This window comes from Ranitomeya variabilis, chromosome 5 (assembly GCF_051348905.1).
Source record: "Ranitomeya variabilis isolate aRanVar5 chromosome 5, aRanVar5.hap1, whole genome shotgun sequence".
Classification (NCBI taxonomy): Eukaryota; Metazoa; Chordata; class Amphibia; order Anura; family Dendrobatidae; genus Ranitomeya; species Ranitomeya variabilis.
In genome coordinates, this window is record NC_135236.1 from 492258031 (window position 1) to 492278818 (window position 20788).

General features: G+C 45.2%; 1 protein-coding gene across 3 annotated transcripts in view; it reads right to left on the bottom strand.

The window, feature by feature from the left end:
• Positions 1–3373: 3373 nt before the first annotated feature.
• The window catches only part of GNPTAB (N-acetylglucosamine-1-phosphate transferase subunits alpha and beta), a 128450-nt gene continuing 111035 nt past the window's right edge, over positions 3374–20788 (bottom strand). For 2 of the 3 annotated variants that reach the window (XM_077265615.1, XM_077265613.1), the window contains exons 18-21: positions 11147–11245; positions 9973–10140; positions 9391–9481; positions 3374–4272 (exon numbers count right to left, since the gene is read on the bottom strand). In XM_077265615.1, coding sequence (XP_077121730.1) covers positions 4195–4272; positions 9391–9481; positions 9973–10140; positions 11147–11245 — 436 coding nt within the window. In that variant the 3' untranslated portion in view covers positions 3374–4194. Of the gene's footprint in view, positions 4273–9377; positions 9482–9972; positions 10141–11146; positions 11246–20788 lie in introns of all 3 variants that reach the window. The other variant, XM_077265614.1, reaches the window with a different exon arrangement.

Here is a 20788-nt window from a genome sequence, read left to right on the forward strand (position 1 = left end):
GTGAAAGTATTCGGCCCCCTGGAATTTTTAAACCTTTTCCCACATATCATGCTTCAAACATAAAGATACAAAATGTACATTTTTGGTGAAGAATCAACAGCAAGTGGAACACAATTGTGAAGTTGAACGAAATTTATTGGTTATTTTAAATTTTTGTGGAAATTCAAACACTGAAACGCGTGGCGTGCAATATTATTCGGCCCCTTTACTTTCAGTGCATCAAACTCACTCCAGAAGTTCATTGTGAATCTCTGAATGATCCAATGATGTCCTAAATACATAATGATGATAATATAATCCACCAGTGTGTAATCAAGTCTACGTATAAATGCACCTGCTCTGTGATAGTCTCAGGGTTCTGTTTGAAACACAGAGAGCATCATGAATAGTGATGAGGGAGTATACTCGTTGCTCGAGATTTCCCGAGCATGCTCGGGGGGGGTCTCCGAGTATTTGTAAGTGCTCGGAGATTTAGTTTTTGTTGACGCAGCTGCATGATTTACAGCTGCTAGCCAGCATAAGTACATGTGGTGGTTGCCTGGTTGCTAGGGAATCCCCACATGTAGTCAAGCTGGCTAACAGATGTAAATCATTCAGCTGCGGCGATGAAAACGAAATCTCTGAGCACTATAAAATACTCGGAGAAAACCCGAGCATGCTCGGGAAATCTCGAGTAACGGGTATACTCGCTCATCACTAATCATGAAGACCAAGGAACACAACAGGCAGGTCTGTGATACTGTTGTGGAGAAGTTTAAAGCCGAATTTGGATACAAAATGATTTCCAAAACTTTAAACATCCCAAGGAGCACTGTGCAAGCGATCATATTGAAATAGGAGTATCATACCACTGCAAATCTACCAAGACCCGGCCGTTTCTCTAAACTTTCATCTCAAACAAGGAGAAGACTGATCAGAGATGCAGCCAAGAGACCCATGATCACTCTGGATGAACTGCAGAGATCTACAAGTGAGGTGGGACAGTCTGTCCATAGGACAACAATCAGTCGTACACTGCACAAATCTGGCCTTTACGGAAGAGTGGCAAGAAGAAAGCCATTTATCAAAGACTAGACTGTGGCCCGATTCTAACGCATCGGGTATTCTAGAATATGCATGTCACTGTAGTATATGGACAATGATGATTCCAGAATTCGCGGCAGACTGTGCCCGTCGCTGATTGGTCGAGGCAACCTTTATGACATCATCGTCGCCATGGCAACCATTATGACATCTACGTCGATACTGTGCCCGTCGCTGATTGGTCAGAGACGCGGGATTTCCATTATGACATCATCGTCGCCATGCTGTGCCCGTCGCTGATTGGTCGAGGCCTGGCGGCCTTGACCAATCAGAGACGCGGGATTTCAAGGACAGACAGACAGACAGACAGAAAAACCCTTAGACAATTATATATATAGATATCCATAAAAAGTGTTTAAAGTTTGCAACAAGCCAACTGGGAGACACACCACACATGTGGAAGAAGGTGCTCTGGTCAGATAAAACCAAAATCGAACTTTTTGGTAACAATGCCAAACGATATATTTGGCGTAAAGGCAACACAGCTCATCACCCTGAACACACCATTCCCACTGTCAAACATGGTGGCAGCATCATGGTTTGGGACTGCTTTTCTTCAGCAGGGACAGGGAAGATGGTTAAAATTGATGGGAAGATGGATGGAGCCAAATACAGGACCATTCTTGAAGAAAACCTGTTGGAGTCTGCAAAAGACCAGAGACTGGGACTGAGATTTGTCTTCCAACAAGACAATGATCCCAAACTTAAAGCAAAATCTACAATGGAATGGTTCACAAATAAACGTATCCAGGTGTTAGAATGGCCAAGTCATAGTCCAGACCTCAATCCAATCGAGAATCTGTGGAAAGAGCTGAAAACTGTTGTTCACAAACGATCTCCATCAAACCTCACTGAGCTCGAGCTGTTTGACATACCCCAAGCGACTTGCAGCTGTAATCGCAGCAAAAGGTGGTGCAACAAAGTATTAATTTAAAGGGGCTGAATAATATTGCACGCCCCACTTTTCAGTTTTTGATTTTCCACATAAATTTAAAATAACCAATAAATTTCGTTCATTTTCCCAATTGTGTTCCACTTGTTGATTTTTCACCAACAATTTACATTTGGTATCTTTATGTCTGAAGCATGATATGTGGGAAAAGGTTGAAAAGATCCAGGGAGCCGAATACTTTCGCAAGGCACTGTATATGGGATTAGCTTTGTAGGGAATTTTTTAACAAAGCATAGAACAATATGTTAGAGCTGAACAATAGATATTTATAAAGGGGATAAGAGGTATCAGACAACCCCATTAATGATCAGCAGCCTATCAGTGTTTTCTTTTGTAAATTAACAACAGAAACCAATGTTGCAGCTGTAACACAGACATTAGATCTAGCAGTTTCAATTATTTTTCTTAAGGTACCTTCACACGAAACAACTTTACAACGAGAACGACAACGATCCGTGACGTTGCAGCGTCCTGGCTAGCGATATCGTTTAGTTTGACACGCAGCAGCGATCTGGATCCTGCTGTGATATCGCTGGTCGTTGAATAAAGTTCAGAACTTTATTTGGTCGTCAGACCGGCGTGTATCGTCAGGTTTGACACCAAAAGCAATGATACCAGCGATGTTTTACGCTGGTAACCAGGGTAAATATCGGGTTACTAAGCGCAGGGCCGTCGCTGTTTGGTCGCTGGAGAGCTGTCACACAGACCGCTCTCCAGCGACCAACGATGCCGAGGTCCCCGGGTAACCAGGGTAAACATCGGGTTGCTAAGCGCAGGGCCGCGCTTAGTAACCCGATGTTTACCCTGGTTACCAGCGTAAAAGTAAAAAAAACAAACAGTACATACTCACCTGCGCGTCCCCTGCCGTCCGCTTCCTGCTCTGACTGAGTGCCGGCCCTAAAGTGAAAGTAAAAGCACAGCGGTGACGTCACCGCTCTGTTAGGGCCGGCGCTCACACAGTACAGGAAGCGGACGCCGGGAGACGCGCAGGTGAGCGTGTACTGTTTGTTATTTTTACTTTTACACTGGTAACCAGGGTAAACATCGGGTTACTAAGCGCGGCCCTGCGCTTAGCAACCCGATGTTTACCCTGGTTACCCGGGGACCTCGGCATCGTTGGTCGCTGGAGAGCGGTCTGTGTGACAGCTCTCCAGCGACCAAACAGCGACGCTGCAGCGATCGGCATCGTTGTCGCTATCGCTGCAGCGTCGCTTCATGTGAAGGTACCTTTACAATGTTAAACAGTACGAAAAAAGTAGAATTTTTTGACATTTTATTTCACAATAATTAAAAACACTGATTTCCAAAATTATTTACATGTTGACAGCCAATTAAATGTATATGCTAACAGTATAACTTTATTATCCCCTTACAGATAGGTTATTTTAATTAAAGTAAATGTCTCCCACTATCATATTGCAAAGAGTCACAAATAGAGATGTGGAGAAAGAATGGTTTTAACATCCATACATGCACAAAACTGCAGCGTGCCTTCTGTACAATAAAAGCTCAGTTTGTGTGGAGCAAAACCATTACATTGGAGTGCAAATCAAGGTCTCGAATTCTTCATTATAATACATTACAGTTAAGTCACAAAGATGACAAAAGATTATTATCTGTACACAGGCACTTGACTTGTATTTACATAGGCAAAACAAATACATTCCTATGTCACACAATTGGACATTGGTCACAACTTTAATACGGATGCCGTTTTTGTGGAAGAGAAGCAGAGCAGTACAAACTGGAGTGTAAGTAGTTCGTTTTCTTTAAGTTATCAAAATGTCTGCCAAAATGCCATGACTGGACTGCCACTTTTACAGCACCAACCATAAAAGTGTTGTTGTCGTTTCAAAATCCTTTGGTTTTAAAACTGAGAAGTTCAAAGCATAGCTGTGACTGCTAGCAGATTCTCACATATTATATTCCAGTGGCTAGGACATGCTACATTCCCATCATCCGTGCCCCTTGCAGAATGCCTGTGCAGGATGTTCCCTCCATGAGATAATACCCATTAAGTGAAACCACCTAATCACAGCCAGAACTCTCAGCCCCTCTCATTTTGTGCCATAGAACATTTTTTTCATCTTCTGTCTTGCTGAGATTCTGACAGTCAAATACTTTGTAATGAGGTAGTCGTAGAAGCAGCAATTCCTGTCTTACACTTTACTTCTTCCTGGGCTGATTTCAATCTGCATTCTTCTTCGGGGAAAAATCTTTCTTTTAAGTGCAATTAACTGTGGAGCAGAAAAATAATTCAGTTACAATAAAGCTGTTTAGAGGGAACCTGCCAGGTGGCCTAGCCCCCCTAAACTGCCACCTGCCTTTATTGCACCAGATTTTCTATTTAAACCCATGGTTGCACTACGCAATTTATAGGATGACTAGTCAGGGGTGAGGGGTGTCGATATTCTTGGGCAAATCCTCCCTCCTATCCTGTAAGCACACCCCCATGGGCATGACCGTCAAGATTTGCAAGAGCTAGGTCAAAGTCGCCTCTTTGGCCTCTTTGCAATACTCATGACGTTCTGACTCATTGGGCATGTGCAGTGAGAAATCAATGTCATCCACTCTCCCCTCCCTCCAACTAGATACCCCATAATTTGTATAGCATGACTGCTGTTTTAAATTTGATCAATCCTATTAGTAAGTCACAAAAAGGGGCTGCTTAAAATGTAGAAATAGGATGCACTAAATACAAGGTGGCAGGTTATGGGGGGCCATGGCAGCTGAAAGGTGACCTTCAACCTCTCTCTGCCATGGCCAATGTTGATTTTTTTTTTTTTTACCTTTCATTTTTCATTGACTTTATTTTCTTTTTAAAAAATAGCCAGAGGAGGACTTGAATATTTTTTAGGTTGAGTTGTAGTTTTCAGTGAAACAATTAGTTTTATTATTTATTACGGTGGCGCAGTGGATAGCACAGCAGCCTTGCAGCGCTGGAGTCCTGGATTCAAGCCCCACTAAGGACAACATTTGCAAAGAGTTTGTATGTTCTCCCCGTGTTTGCGTGGGTTTCCTCCGGGTACTCTGGTTTCCTCCCACATTCCAAAGACATACTGATAGGAAATTTAGATTGTGAGCCCCAACGGGGACAGCGACGATAATGTGTGCAAACTGTAAAGCGCTGCGGAATATGTTAGCGCTATATAAAAATAAAGATTATTATTATTATTTTTATTATACTATACCCTGGAAAACAGGAACATACTCCCAAGTTCAGTGTAGGGGCAAATAATACTGCCATTGTTACTGAATTCATTATGCAGTTGATATGATCTGACAACCTGATTGTGTAGGTCAGCAAGATTATTGTGATACTAAACTTTATTTTAGCAGTGAAAAAAAAAAACATTTGTAATAAAAAAATAAACAAAAAAACCTTTACCAGTGTTGCCATATTCTAGGACCCATAACTTTTTTTTTTACTTTCAGTCAATGGAGCTCTCTCTTTAGCAAGCTGACATTTTTTAAACAATTCTGGGGAGCTTCGATTGGCTCTATATTGCATTTTTAGGGGAGGTACGATGGCAAAAGAATGGCAATTCTGGAATTTCTAAATGCTTCGCAACATCTATTGTACAGTTTAAATAATTTTGATAGCACAGACTTAGGACCACAGAGATACAGAATGCTGTCATTTTTATTTTTTTTAAAGTCTATTATTAATGGTGAAAAAAGGAGGGTGTTTTGAATTTTTATGCATTTTTTAATGCTGTATAAAACTTTTGAGCCTGTGATCTTCCGCTGATCGTTTGTTTGGTATGCTGCAGTATATAGCTAAAAGTATTGTCTTCAAAGAAGTCCAGGCCATGGCTGAGCTTCACAGTACTGGCAATATGGCAGCCATGTGGGCCTTCAACAAGACCCTGGTTGCCATTGCAACCCTCTGGTACCCTGAGATCGCATTGCTGAGTGGGATGATGGGCACATGGAATGATGAGTCTCTGTGACTGTACACCTTAATTGACAGCGGCATTTAATAAAGTAACCGCAGCAAATGCAGCTTGGCTTAGGTCCGCTCGCTGTCATTACAGGTAGATGCTGGCTGTAAAACACCCAGCATCTGCCAAGTTTGGTGCAGGCTCAGCTCCTCAGACCACTCGTACCTCACATCTGGCGAGAGATGCACATGGTTGAAAGGGGTGAAGACATGTTGGGCAAGTAAAAAAAAAAAAACAAACCTCATAGTAAAGAGATGTGTTTTCAAGAGTTACTCAAATGGTTACTTCTAATTCAGATGTGAAATGCTATTGAAAAGTGGATTTTTACTTTATATGCAGAAATAGTAGGTCTTAAAGAAGCATTTTCTATAGTGCAGCTTGGGCTATTTGAAAAAAAAAAGTGTAGAGGTTTTGTGTATGATTGCATTTGTTTTCACTCTTGATTCCTTCCTCCCTCTAATATGGCTGCCCTAATGCAAAGTACTTTTCCCACCTCTGGCTTTGCAGATAGAGCAAAGTCTTATCACACTGCTGTTGCTCCTATCTAATGGCAGTGAGATAAATCAGTGATGTAGAACTGCGGTCCCGTTGCATACTACAGAGTCTCAGTATATACATATTAGTCCTAAAAAACAACCCAAACATCCATAGGTCACACTCCGTATATATCACATAAACCCAGAACCAATCAAGGAACAAGGAGTGTATATATAAAATCAATAAAGTTTATTTGCAAAAAGTACATAAAATTATACAAGTATATATTGGATGCCTCAAGCCAAACTAGAAGACCAAAAATACAAATTTTTCTTAATTGAATGCTATAGAAGTTTGGTGCGTCATCATTTGCCGGTCTTCTAGTTTGGCTTGAGGCATCCAATATATACTTGTATAATTTTATGTACCGTATATACTCGAGTATAAGCCGAGATCTTCTGCCCATTTTTTTACGCTGAAAGTGCCCCTCTCGGCTTATACTCGAGTCATTGTCCCAGGGGGGTCGGCAGGGGAGGGGCAGCAGCGGCTGTGACATACTCACCTGCTCCTGGCGAGGTCCCTGTATCTCGGTCGCTGACTGCTTCTTCCAGCGTTGAGCGGTCACATGGTACCGCTCATTACAGTAATGAATATGGACCCGACTCCACTGCCATAGAGGTGGAGCCGCATATTCATTACTGAAATGAGCGGTAACGGTGACCGCTCAACGCTGGAAGAAGCTGTCAGCGCCCAGAGACCGGAGATGCAGGGACCTCGCTAGAAGCAGGTGAGTATAATGGGGGGGGGGCGCTGCGCGATATTCACCTGTCCTCGTTCCGGGCGCCGCTCCATCTTCCGCGTCCTCTGCAGTGACGCTCAGGTCAGAGGGCGCGATGACGTCGTTAGTCCGCGCCCTCTGCCTGAACGTTAGTGCAGAGGACGCGGAAGACACAGCGGCGCCGGAACGAGGACCGGTGAGTATTACAAGTGCCTGCAGCAACAGCATATGGGACAAATCTCTATGGAGCATCTTATGGGGCCATATTCAACCTTTGTGCAGCACTATATGGGACAAATATCTTTATAGAGCATCTTATGGGGCCATAACCAACGTTTGTGCAGCACTATATGGGGCAAATATCTCTATGGAGCATCTTATGGGGCCATATTCAATGTTTGTGCAGCACTTTATGGGGCAAATATCTCTATGGAGCATCTTATGGGGCCATAATCAACATTTGTGCAGCATTATATGGGGCCCTTTTTAACCTTTATGCAGTACTGTATGGGGCAAATGTGTCTATGGAGCATCTTATGGGGCCATTATTAAACCTTTGTGCAGCATTATATGGGGCATATTTTAATATGGAGCATCTTATGGGGCCCATCATGAACTGTTTGGAGCATTATATGGGGCTCCTGATTCAATATGGATATTCAAAAACACTTAACCTACTGATATCTCAATTAATGTTACTTTTATTGGTACCTATTTTTATTTTTGAAATTTACCGGTGGCTGCTGCATTTTCCACCCTAGGCTTATACTCGAGTCATTAAGTTTTCGCAGTTTTTTGTGGCAAAATTAGGGGGGTCGGCTTATACTCGAGTATATACGGTACTTTTTGCAAATAAACTTTATTAATTTTATATATACACTCCTTGTTCCTTGATTGGTTCTGGGTTTATAAGATTCTCAGTATATTCTTTGTGAGCAGCTTCAGAACACAGTTTTAGTTAATCTGTGATGTAGCTGCATGCAGCAGTCTCAGTATATACTTTGTGATATATCTTCACACTGCCCAGTCTCTGTATCATGTGTAATCATACTCTCTTTCCCTGTCAGATTTTAGCTTCATCTCATAGAAATACACCAAAGTGAATCTGTCAACAGGTTTGTGTTATGAAATCTGAGAGCAGCATAGCGTAGGGGTGGACTGTGGGCCTGATTCCCAGGCATGTTTCACTGGACTGCTTGATAGAATCCTTGTTTTCTCTGCTGTAGATGTAGCAGTGGTCAAAACGCTAAGCTGTGCGTAACCCCTCCCAGCAAGCTGCCAATCCGTGATGGAGGCGGGATTACACATATTAGCTGGACTGCCTGGCATGTGTTACCTAGTCCGCTAGTGATAATCTGCTAATAAAACAAAGAAGTGGTATCTTTAGTTGTGTGGAAGGACACACAGAGGGGCAGAAAGACTGACCTGTTTATACGTATGATCATGTACTAGACTAGGTGGCAGACTGGAGCCCACCGGAACTGTATGGATGCAACTAAGGCAAATTGGATGAAATAAGTTACATTGCTATAATATTGATTGAGAGTTTTCACTATACAGTACTGTGCAAAAGTTTTAGGTATTCTGGCAAAAAAAGCTTTGAAGAGTCGCATAATGTTGGTGCAACTGGTGGCTGCATTACAACTATGTGACCTTCAGTGTTCTCACGTAATCTTTTACTGAGATCCAACAAAGTGAGCAGAGCTGGGGCGGGACAGTGGTGTGGCATCTGCCGCTTGTAAAACTCAGGACAAGCGGCAGCGTTTGCTAAGCCTCAAATGTCACTCCAGCAGGGATTGCAATAGGAGTAGAGGCGTATGCCACTTGGCCGGCGCTCCTGATTCATGAAGAGGCTGATGCCTCTTCATTAGTGATAAGTGAGCGTGCTCGGATATCCTGTTACCCAACCATGCTCGGGTGTTATCTGAGTATCTCCGGCGTGCTCGAGTAATATGTTCAGGTCCCCGCAGTTTGCCTAACAGGCAGCAATAAACGCTTGTTTGGCTTAGAAAATCTGCAAGTGCAAAATGGCAGTAAAGAAACATGTACAGCTGCTAACACTTGTGTTGTTTAATTGCAGTTTACCTATTTGAAGAAAATAGAGAAAATGCCTAGGAAAAAACAAAACAAAAATAAAGTGTACCTGCAGTAGTTACCTGTTCAGCAAAGAAAGAGATGACTGTAAATACAATCAATGTTCCCAGGACACAATGAGTCCAAAACTTCAACTTGTCTCTATAACTCCTCCTTAAAAACATAGCAAGAAATTGTCATTATCTGTGCATTTCTTTGTTCACATTTAAAGGGAACTTGTGCAATTACAGTCAGGTATGCTTTTCTCTGCAACGCTACAGTGTTTCAGTGTAAATATTCTTTGGAAAGCCGGACAGCAACTGTGACTTGGCCGACTACTCTTAAACAAGTCCTTAGCCAGCTTCTCCCTGTCCCAATACCTTTGATTCACAGGTATTTCCCTATACACTCACGAAAGAAGACTCCTGTCAGTCTGGAAGAAGCTACCAGGTATCTGCCCAAGACTAGTCACCTGAAGCAAAGAGCCTCAAGAATGTTCATCAAACTACGTTTTCTCTGAAACACTGCAGCATTTTAGACCGCAGACTGCAGCATACCTGGCCATAATCGCACAGTCTACATCAGGTTCATGCTTCCTATGGTTTGGGTAGCATGAATCTGACACCAGGTTCCCTTTAATGTTAAAATAAATAAAAGCAGTTTACCATTCCTGTAACTCGTGCATGTGTAAAAAGCGGTTGCGATATTCTCTTGGCAATTCAAACGGAGATGGGATTGGAAACATTGATTCGTAGAAGTCTCGGAGGACAGCCTTCACTGTTTGGGCATCCTTATGATTGTGATTAATGTTATCATTCAAACAGATGAATTTTCTGTAAGAGTCCAAATGTTTGTTAGAACATATATGCATCTAATTGGGTAATTCTCAATTTACAAGACTGGGCTACTGAGAGATTTTCATGTCTTGGCAATAATCATTCTAAAATGTAAATTAAAAAAAACAAAACATAATTTAAAATTTTTAAATGGAACAAAAAGAACCGTTAAAAGGGGTTATCCGAGACTATTTAATTTGGGGTGACCTGCATGTTGTTACAGACCGCTCATGCAGACGGTTCTGTGGCTTCCACTGACGTAACATTGACAAAATAGTGGCTTCTCTTCTGCTATGTTGAAGAGGCTTGAATGCCGAGGTTATATTGATTGACAGCCGGCTCTCAGTTCCCTAACTGCCGGGAGCCGTCTGTAAATCAGCATGATGCTGAAAGTCAGGCGCCATCAACAGAGCAGCCCGGAAGAGGAAAAGCAGAGGTGACTCTTGGTCTTCCTTTCCTGGGGCGGTCCTCATGTGAGCCAGTTTTTTGTAGCGCTTGATGGTTTTTGCTACTGCACTTGGGGACACCTTCAAAGTTTTCCCAATTTTTCAGACTGACTGACCTTCATTTCTTAAAGTAATGATGGCCACTCGTTTTTCTTTACTTAGCTGTTTTTTTCTTGCCATAATACAAATTCTAACAGTCTATTCAGTAGAACTATCAGCTGTGTATCCACCAGACTTCCGCACAACACAACTTATTAAACCTGACAGGGCACACCTGGGAAGTGAAAACCATTCCCGGTGACTACCTCTTGAAGCTCATCAAGAGAATGCCAAGAGTGTGCAAAGCGGTCATCAAAGCAAAAGGTGGCTACTTTGAAGAACCTAGAATATAAGACATAATTTCAGTTGTTTCACACTTTTTTGTTAAGTATATAATTCCACATGTGTTAATTCATAGTTTTGATGCCTTCAGTGTGAATGTACAATTTTCACAGTCATAAAAATACAGAAAAATCTTTATACTTATACTTTTCTTAGAGCTCCTTAAAAATTCTTACCGGGGGTTTTTCCTTATATCATCTAACTGGCCGACCACATGGGATACATTAGTACGAATCATTTTGAATGCAATGTCTTCTTCCCCCATAATTTCAAACCTTAAATACAGATTAAATAAAGAGTGTATCAATTACCACATACCATGATTCACATTACTATTTTCAAATCGGCATTTGCATGTAAAAGTTATTATTTAGCAATAATTTTGCAAACATAATCAGTACACTCTCAGTGGGTAAGATAAATGATTGTAATCGTTACAATGGCACTTAACCCCTTAGTGACAGAGCCAATTTAGTACTTAATGACCAAGCCAATTTTTACAGTTCTGACCACTGTCAGCTTATGAGGTTATAGCTCGGGAACGCTTCAACGTATCCCACGGATTCTGAGATTGTTTTTTTGTGACAAATTTGTACTTCATCTTAGTGGTAACATTTCTTCGATATAACTTGCGTTTATTTATGAAAAAAAAAACAGAAATTTGGCAACAATTTTGAAAAGTTTGCAATTTTCAAGCTTTTACTTTTTGTACCCTTAAATCAGAGAGTGGTGTCACACAAAATAGCTAATAAATAACATTTCCCACGTCAACTTTACATCAGCACAATTTTGGAAACAATTTTTTTTTTTTGTTAGGACGTTAGAAGGGTTAAAAGTTGACCAGTGATTTGTCATTTTTCCAACAAAATTTACAAAACCATTTTTTTAGGGACCACCTCACATTTGAAGTGAGTTTGGGGGGTCAATATAACAGAAAATACCCCAAAGTGACACTATTCTAAAAACTGCACCCCTCAAGGTGCTCAAAACCACATTCAATAAGTTTATTAACCCTTCAGGTGCTTCACGAGAACTAAAACAATGTGGAAGGAAAAAATGAACATTTTACTTTTTGTTGTGCAATTTCTCATAAGTACACAGATACCCCAATATGTGGGGAAAAGCCACTGTTTGGGCGCATGGCAGGGCTCAGAAGGGGGAGCACTGCTTGACTTTTTGAATGCAAAAATTGGCTGAAATCAGACCAATGGTGTATGCTGCTGCCACTAGGAGGCTGACACTAAGTGATACAAAGAAAGTTAGCTCCTCCTCTGCAGTATACACCCTCCTGCTGGCTCTCAGCTAACCAGTTCGGTGCAAAAGCAGGAGATCAATAACAACATATGAGCATATAGCATGTCACATTATGAGTATAGCATGTCAAATTATTAAACAAGCACAAGCTAATAACAGGGTGGGAGCTGTGTCCCCCAATGAATGGCTTGGAGAAAAGGATTTTACGGTGAGTACACAAAAATCCCTATTTCTCCTTTGCCTCATTAGGGGACACAGACAATGGGACGTCCCAAAGCAGTCCCTGGCTGGGGACAACATCAGATCAGGCCCTGTGTAACCGCTACATACAAGTGCGCCACCGAGGCCTACAGAGTCCACCTGCCCAGACTCACATCTGTGGAAGTCTGGGAATTATAGTGCTTCAAGAATGCAAGCAGACTGGACGAACCCGCAAGCTTGCAGGCGTGCTTTGCCGACGCCTGGTGCCTAGAACCCAAGAAAAATCGATAGACAGGGAGATAGGCTGACATCTAACACGGAAGGACTCCTGGATGGTGTAACGAATCCACCAGGCCAACATGGCCGATGAAATGGCTAAACCCTTCCTGTGACAGTCAGGAAGCCTTCTTCTTACCATCAGGAAGCCCAAATAAAAGCGTCCAACTTTCGGAAGGACGCCGTCCTCGAGACGTACCTACTCAGAGAACTCACTTCGTCCAGAATATGGGGAATCCATTTCATTTTGTGGACTGGTGACGAAAGAGATGAGGGAAGAACGATGCCCTCATAACAGTGGGAATTAAATACCACCTTGGTAACAAGGGATGGGGATGGCATGAGGACAACCTTGCCTTGAAGGTAAAAAAGGAAAAAAAAGTCAGAAAGAACAGAGCGGCTAGCTCTGAAGAGTCGTCAGGATGACGAGATCGCAGAGAAAAAAGGGCGACCTTCCCTGATCGTTAAGTCTGTCCGGATCAAAAGGAGTCTACTGTAAGACTCCCAGGACCATTAAGGTCCCAAAGATCTAACGGTATGCGGTAGGGATGAACCACATGTGAAAACTCCCTGCGAGGAAGTCCCCACTTGCAGTTTTGTTGCAATAAAACGGAAAAATACTAGTTCCGCAAACGATAAAAAAAAAACTGACGTGGTCAATGCGGATCTCCCAGGATCACTGGGGCCCTTCCTACTTCCGAAAGGCTCTCGGAAGTAGTGAAAGAGGGGTTAAGGAAACTGGTACCATAGAAGAACCAGAGCATGCACTGCGATGGCTTTTGGATCTCGAGGCCAAACCATGAACTAGAGTACATTGGCGTTCAGTCTGGACGCTATCCGACTACATCTGGAATGCTCCAGAGAAGGCAGATCTGATGGAAGACTTCCGGGTGAAGTTCCAACTCACTTGAGGCGGGACCCTGACGGCGTCTGAAGTCTAGAGTTCTACTTCTGAGATGTGCAGCTCCGAGATCACCTGAATGATAGATCTCAATCCATCAGAGAATGTGAGGTACCTCGACCATGACGCCTGACCGTGGGTACCTGCTAGATGATTGACGTATGGCACAGCCGTGGCATTGTCCGATTGAATTCGGATGGGGTGACCCGCCAGAAGGCAGTGGACCTGCTTTAGAATTAGCCATACCGTTCGGATCCCCAGAACAATGATCAGGAGAAGAGGACTGGCATCAATAGTCTACTACTAATAACCATTGATCCGGGAGAAAGGATCTCCCCTGGATGAGGAAGGAGCTCTGAGACTACCCTCTGAATGCCTGTTTGACCTGCAGAAAACAAGAGGAGAGAAGGAAACCGCTTCCATTGTCGTCACTATTTTCCCTTGGAACCCTCCTAGCAAATCGAAAGGAATGAAGGGATGTGTGAACAAGTGAGCGAGCTCCCTGTTGAAGGGCCACGGCCTTGTCTCAAGGGAGAATTACCAATCTTCTGGAAGAGTCCAGGATCATCTTCAAAAAGGATATCTGCTGGGCTGGAAATGAGGAAAAACTTGTCTAAGATTAGCTGCCAGCCGAGGTGAGAAAGGGTATCGCAAGAGATATAAACGACTCAGCGCAGTCCTGGAAGAGTGGCTAAAAAGTCGACCAGATAGGGAAAGCGACCATGCCTCTAGGGTGCAAGAGGAACATGACAGCCGCCATAACCCCTGCGAACACTATGGGTGCGGTAGCAAGGCCGAAGGACAAGGTCGTGATTTGAAAATGCTGTTCACGAATGGAAAAGCGAAGGAATTTTTGAAGAGGGAAAAAATAGGAATGTGAAGGTAAGCATCCCGAATGTCGGTGGATGCCAGAAACTCCAACTTTTTCCGTTGAAGTAGTGGCTGAGCGGAGGAAGTCCATCCGAAGAAGGGAATCCTTGTCCAGCGTGGTAGAAGTTTGAGGTCCAGGATCGGTCTTACTTTTCGGTCCCCCTTTTTGGAACCAAGATATCTTAGATCTAGACCGTCCTGGTCAACTCATCCACTGCTGGTTGGGTCTATAGGAAACATGCGATCCTTTGTTCCTGCGTGGGGAATGCTCCCAACTTTTCACCGAATAACCGACCACCCTGGTAAGGGAGTGATGTCAGAGGCTTTTTGAACGCAGAGTACGCTTCCATTCTATGAGCTATAAAGTCCTTCTGAGTGTAATGGCATTTGCTGCTGACAGCGCCGCGCAAATAGCCGCATCCGAGAGGCGTGAAGCAGCTAGTCTCCCACTCAAGAAATTTGATTGACCAGCTGTACTGTCTTCGGGAGAAGGTTACTGTTGTGAATCAAGGAAGTTAAGGTCTCCGACCAGGAGACCATTGCTGTAGCAACCCCTGTGGCTGGCAGGAGATTCTACCCAGTTAATCTGCCAAGTGGCAGAATGCGCAGCTGCATCTGGAACGTCAGGATAGTCGTCTCTTGCAATCGCCACTCTCTTTTGACGGTGCGGAGTTAAAATGATGAACCCTCAATCCACCATCCTCTTAACAGGGAAGTGGAGAAGGATCGTCCGCCTTCTTGCATCATCTGCTAAATAGTGGTGATGCAGAGGGGGACATTCGGACGCCAAAAAGGGTGCCTCTGTACATCACAGAGTTCAGGTCACCGGGTGGACAGGGCTGGTTGTCCGGCGTTAGGCCTGGCTGCAGAAAAGGATACATGGAGGCGACACTCCTCGTCTATTGATGGTGTGGGGAGATCGGTGCCCTTTAAAAGGACCCGTTGCCCCTAAGAATCAGACCAGGCATGGCATCCCACGTCCTAGGGGGGTATACATGGAGGGGACACCCCACGTGTTCGCATATTAGCTGAAAAAGGAAACCGAGCTTGCAGAGGCTTCTGTCCAGTGAATCGCTTATCGGACGCTCCATGTCCGGGTGAATGGCAAATGCTCTGCTGGGAGTTTAGTCTCCTTATGAGGGACACTGCGTGATCTAGAGTAGAACCGAAGTCCTCGTCAATCTACAGAGATTGGTTGATGATATCAATAGGCGAATCCATCCTTTTTTGAAGTTCTGGTGAGTCCAGAACCAAGGCAATATCCAATCCATATTCAGAGTCTTGTTCTCAGCAAATCATTGGTGAGGGATCAGGAAATGAAAGTTTTCTAGACACCTGTACGTTTCTGGAATACTTGCGGCCCGTGCTAGCCAACGGCTCGCATGAAGGAGAGGGACCATCTATATTGGTCCTGCGAGCACTCTGAGCCACAGAGGGTTCACGGACGGATTCAATCTCTTGGTCAAAGAAGCCATGGGTTGCGGCAGTGACAAAGCCCACTCAGGGAACTAGGTACTCTGGGATAAGCTGGGATCGGCGGCTGAGGGCTCCTGAGCTCATTGAGGGTGACCGGTGACTGGTCATGTGCCTAAGACAGGGAATATTGGTCATGAGCCTTTAAGACCAGGAATACTGGTCATGTTCCTTTAAGACTAGGAAATACTGGTCGTGTGCCTTTAAGACCAGGAAATACTGGTCATGTGCCTTTAAGCACAGAGGGAAGATGCAGGGGAGGAGAGCAGTACTTTCTTACCCGGTTGCATGTCCCTCTTAAGTGCAAAACCATCGCCCCTGTGACTTCCATGAATAGGCCCAAGCCGGGGCCTAAATTTGTGCAGCAATGCAGGAGCAATACCAGGGGTAGAATATAGGGACGTTGGTGGTTGGTCAAGAGAAGCGAGCGTTCCCGTGCTAGGTGAGAAGCGCCAGGAAAGATGGGCGGAGCCGCCTTAGCGTGCCATAGTGTGGACGCGGCTTCCGGGATGCGGCCTACACATCGGCTGAAGCCGGGGGCTTAATTTTTGCAGCCGGCCGGAGCGTTACCTCAGGGAGGTGGGCCACAGGGAAGCCATGGCTGAGGCTGCCTGTCAGCATGTGAATATCCCACTGCAAAGGCCCATCACTGACTGGATCCACTCACCATCGGTGCGCGTCCCGGCATGGAGCTGCCGCGGAAGACTGGGTTTCAGCGCCGAGGAAAGCGCGCGCACTCTACTGTTCTGCTGCAGGTCAGGTATTGCAGCGTGGACGGTGCAGGGATAGAGGGATAAACCTCAATCCACCATCCCTTTGTTAGGGAGGTGGAGAGGAACCGTCCGCCTCCTTATGCCATACGCTTTAACAGCGGTGGGACAGTGGGGGCTGCTCGGACGCCGAAGAGAGGGTGCCTCTGTACATCCACGGAGTTCAGCCCCCGGGTGGACAGGGCCAGTTGTCCGGCAATAGGCCTGGCTGGGGAAGAGGGTACGTGGAGGCGACACTCCATGTGCTCGTCCGTACAGGGCGTGGAGAGATCGGTGCCCTTGAAGGGACCCGTCGCCCCTAAAAATCAGCTCAGGCGTGGCACATCGCAGGAGAGGGTACGGAGAGGCGACACTCCCCGTGCTCGCCTGTTCATGGTTCGGGAAGATCGGAGCCTTCGTTGTAAAAAGTAAAATCAAAAATGTAAAAGGTAAAAATAAAATAATAAGAGTTTTGGGTCTGAATAGCAGACCCGTTCGTGTGCCTCCTACGGAAACTAAGGCTACTTTCACACTAGCGTCGTGCACTGCACGTCGCAATGTGTCATTGTGGATAAAAAACGCATCCTGCAAAGTTGTCTGCAGGATGCGTTTTTTCTCCATAGACTTTTATTAGCGACGCAGTGCCACATGTCTCAACCGTCGTTTTGGCGCACCGCCGCCACAAAAAAACGTTACATGTAACGTTTTTTTTTGTGCGTCGGGACCACCATTTTCGACCGCGCATGCGCGGCCGAAACTCTGCCCCCTCCTCCCCGGACCTTACAATGAAGCAGCGGAAGCGTCTTAAGACAGCTTCCGCTGCCAACGTCGGGCATTTTCTTCACAGTATGCGTCGGGCCGACGCAGAGCGACGGCCCCGTACCGACGCTAGTGTGAAAGCAGCCTAAGCAAGAACTGGTTAGCTGAGAGCCAGCAGGAGGGTGTATACTGCAGAGGAGGAGCGAACTTTCTTTGTATCACTTAGTGTCAGCCTCCTAGTGGCAGCAGCATACACCCACGGTCTGTGTCCCCCAATGAGGCGAAGGAGAAAAATACATTTTTTACTTTTATTATTTTTAGCTGGGTGATAAAGGGGGGTTTGATTTACTATTTTTTATTTTGATCACTGTGATATGAAATATCACAGTGATCAAAATGAACCAATAAGAAAAATTTCCTATTGTTGCCGGTCGACAGATCTCGGCGTGCGCACTGCTCATGTGCCCGCCATTTTCTCCTGGGAGAAGACGCCGGCGGGACTTCACGGGGGGTTGCAGGGACAACGGAGGTACTGGGGGTGATCGGGGGACCCTAATTCTCTCTCCTCTGATGAGCAATTAAATTGAAAATCTGACTTTCTTTTTTTGCGGTCACTGTTATACCGTTAATAACGGCGATTGCAACACCGGGCTCGGTAAAAACCGACCCGAATCATGTTCTCTGGTGTCTCAGCTACCCCCGGGGAAATTACGACTCTGGGGGGTGCTATACCCTTATTCTTCAAAGCCGTTAAAAAGCGGCGCAATGGCATAAGTACCCTTAACTGCTGCCATTAAAAGGCGTATCGGAGGTCGTTAAGGAGTTAAAAGGCTGGGCACCAGTCAAAATTACTGTTATTGTGTACAGTTAAGCAAGTTGAAGATGAAATGATCTCTAAAAGGGTTGAAGTTAACGACGACACATTTCCTTTGTATTTTAGGCAAAAAAAACCCAAAACTTTCATCTTTTACATTTTAAATATTGCAAAAAAGAAAATGGGCAGATGCAAAAGTTTGGACATCCTGCATGGTTAGTACCTAACAAAATAGGAGGACACGGAGTACATAAGTGCATATAACATTTTTTTGTAATTTTGTCTATCAAAAGATCTATATATATAATCGTCTAAGGGGTACTTCCGTCTGTCTGTCCTCAACTTCCGTAACGGTTATTCATTCGCTGATTGGTCTCGCCAGCTGCCTGTCATGGCTGCCGCGACCAATCAGCGACGGGCACAGTCCGATTAGTCCTTCCCTACTCCCCTGCAGTCAGTGCCGGGCGGCCGCTCCATACTCCCCGCAGTCACGGCTCACACAGGGTTAATGCCAGCCTATGCAGCGTCAATAGTAAAAGGATCTAATGTTAAAAATAATAAACAAAAATAAAAAATCATTATATACTCACCTTCCGCCGCCTTTCCCGTTGCTCGCCACCCTCCGGTAACCGCTCTGTGCAAGCGGCAAGTACCGGTAGCAAGGATCGTATGGCAGAAGGACCTGCCATGACGTCACGGTAATGTGACCGCGATGTCATCACACCCTGGGACCGGAAACTGCCGCCTGTACCGTGCACAGGCGACAGAACTACAAGTATGGTGAGTATGTTAGAACTACAATGGGCCCTCGGATCGGAAGGTGAGTATGTTTATTTTTTAACCTGTGACATACGTAGCTGGGCAATCTACTACGTAGCTGGGCAATATACTACGTGGCTCTGTGCTGTATAATACGTCACTGGGCAATATACTACGTCGCTGTGCAATATACTACGTCACTGGGCAATATACTACATGGCTCTGTGCTGTATACTACATCGCTGTGCAATATACTACGTCACTGGGCAATATACTACGTGGCTGGGCAATATACTACATGGCTGGGCAATATACTACGTGGCTCTGTGCTGTATACTACGTCACTGTGCAATATACTACGTCGCTGGGCAATATACTACGTGGCTGGGCAATATACTACGTGGCTGGGCAATATACTACGTGGCTGGGCAATATACTACGTGGCTGGGCAATATACTACGTGGCTGGGCAATATACTACGTGGCTGGGCAATATACTACGTGGCTGGGCAATATACTACGTGGCTGGGCAATATACTACGTGGCTGGGCAATATACTACGTGGCTGGGCAATATACTACGTGGCTGGGCAATATACTACGTGGCTGGGCAATATACTACGTGGCTGGGCAATATACTACGTGGCTGGGCAATATACTACGTGGCTGGGCAATATACTACGTGGCTGGGCTATATACTATGAGGCTGGGCAATATACTACGTCGCTGGGCAATATACTATGTGGGCTGTGCAATATACTACGTGGACATGCATATTCTAGAACACCCGATGCGTTAGAATCGGGCCACCATCTAGTATATGAAAAAAACACATCACAATACAAAAAACACATTCAGGGAAACACAGAAATATTGAGGTCACTGTCTATAGTTGTATGACCATGCACTCGCAAATGATATCAAAGAATCACATGGATTCAGTGTTATTATGTCAATGCACCAATACGGGTCAAAAAGGCACTAGGTCAGGCAATCATATCTATATACCGTATATACTCGAGTATAAGCCGAGATTTTCAGCCCAAATTTTTGGGCTGAAAGTGCCCCTCTCGGCTTATACTCGAGTCATGATCGGTGGTGGGGTCGGCGGGTGAGCACTGTCATATACTCACCTAGTTCCGGCGTTCCTGTCGCTCCCCCTGCCTGTCACACTGTCTTCGGTGCCGCAGCCTCTTCCCCTGAGCGGTCACGTGGGACCGCTCATTAGAGAAATGAATAGGCGGCTCCACCTCCCATAGGGGCGGAGCCGCCTATTCATTTCTCTAATCAGCGGTGCCGATGACCGCTGACAGAGGAAGAGGCTGCGGCACCGAAGACCAGCTGTCCGGGGGAAGGAGCGGGACGCCGGGAGCAGGTAAGTATGTCATATTTACCTGCCGCGTTCCACACGCCGGGCGTCGCGCCATCTTCCCGGCGTCTCTCCGCTCTGACTGTTCAGGTCAGAGGGCGCCTGATCAGTCAGTGCAGAGACACGCCGGGAAGATGGCGCCGAGGAGCTGCAAGCAAGACAGGTGAGTATGTGTTTTGTTTTTTTTTATTGCAGCAGCAGCAGCAGCTATGGGGCAATAATGGACGGTGCAGAGCACTATATGGCACAGCTATGGGGCAATGGTGCAGAGGACTATATGGCACAGCTATGGGGCAATGGTGCAGAGCACTATATGGCACAGCTATGGGGCAATGGTGCAGAGCACTATATGGCACAGCTATGGGGCAATGGTGCAGAGCACTATATGGCACAGC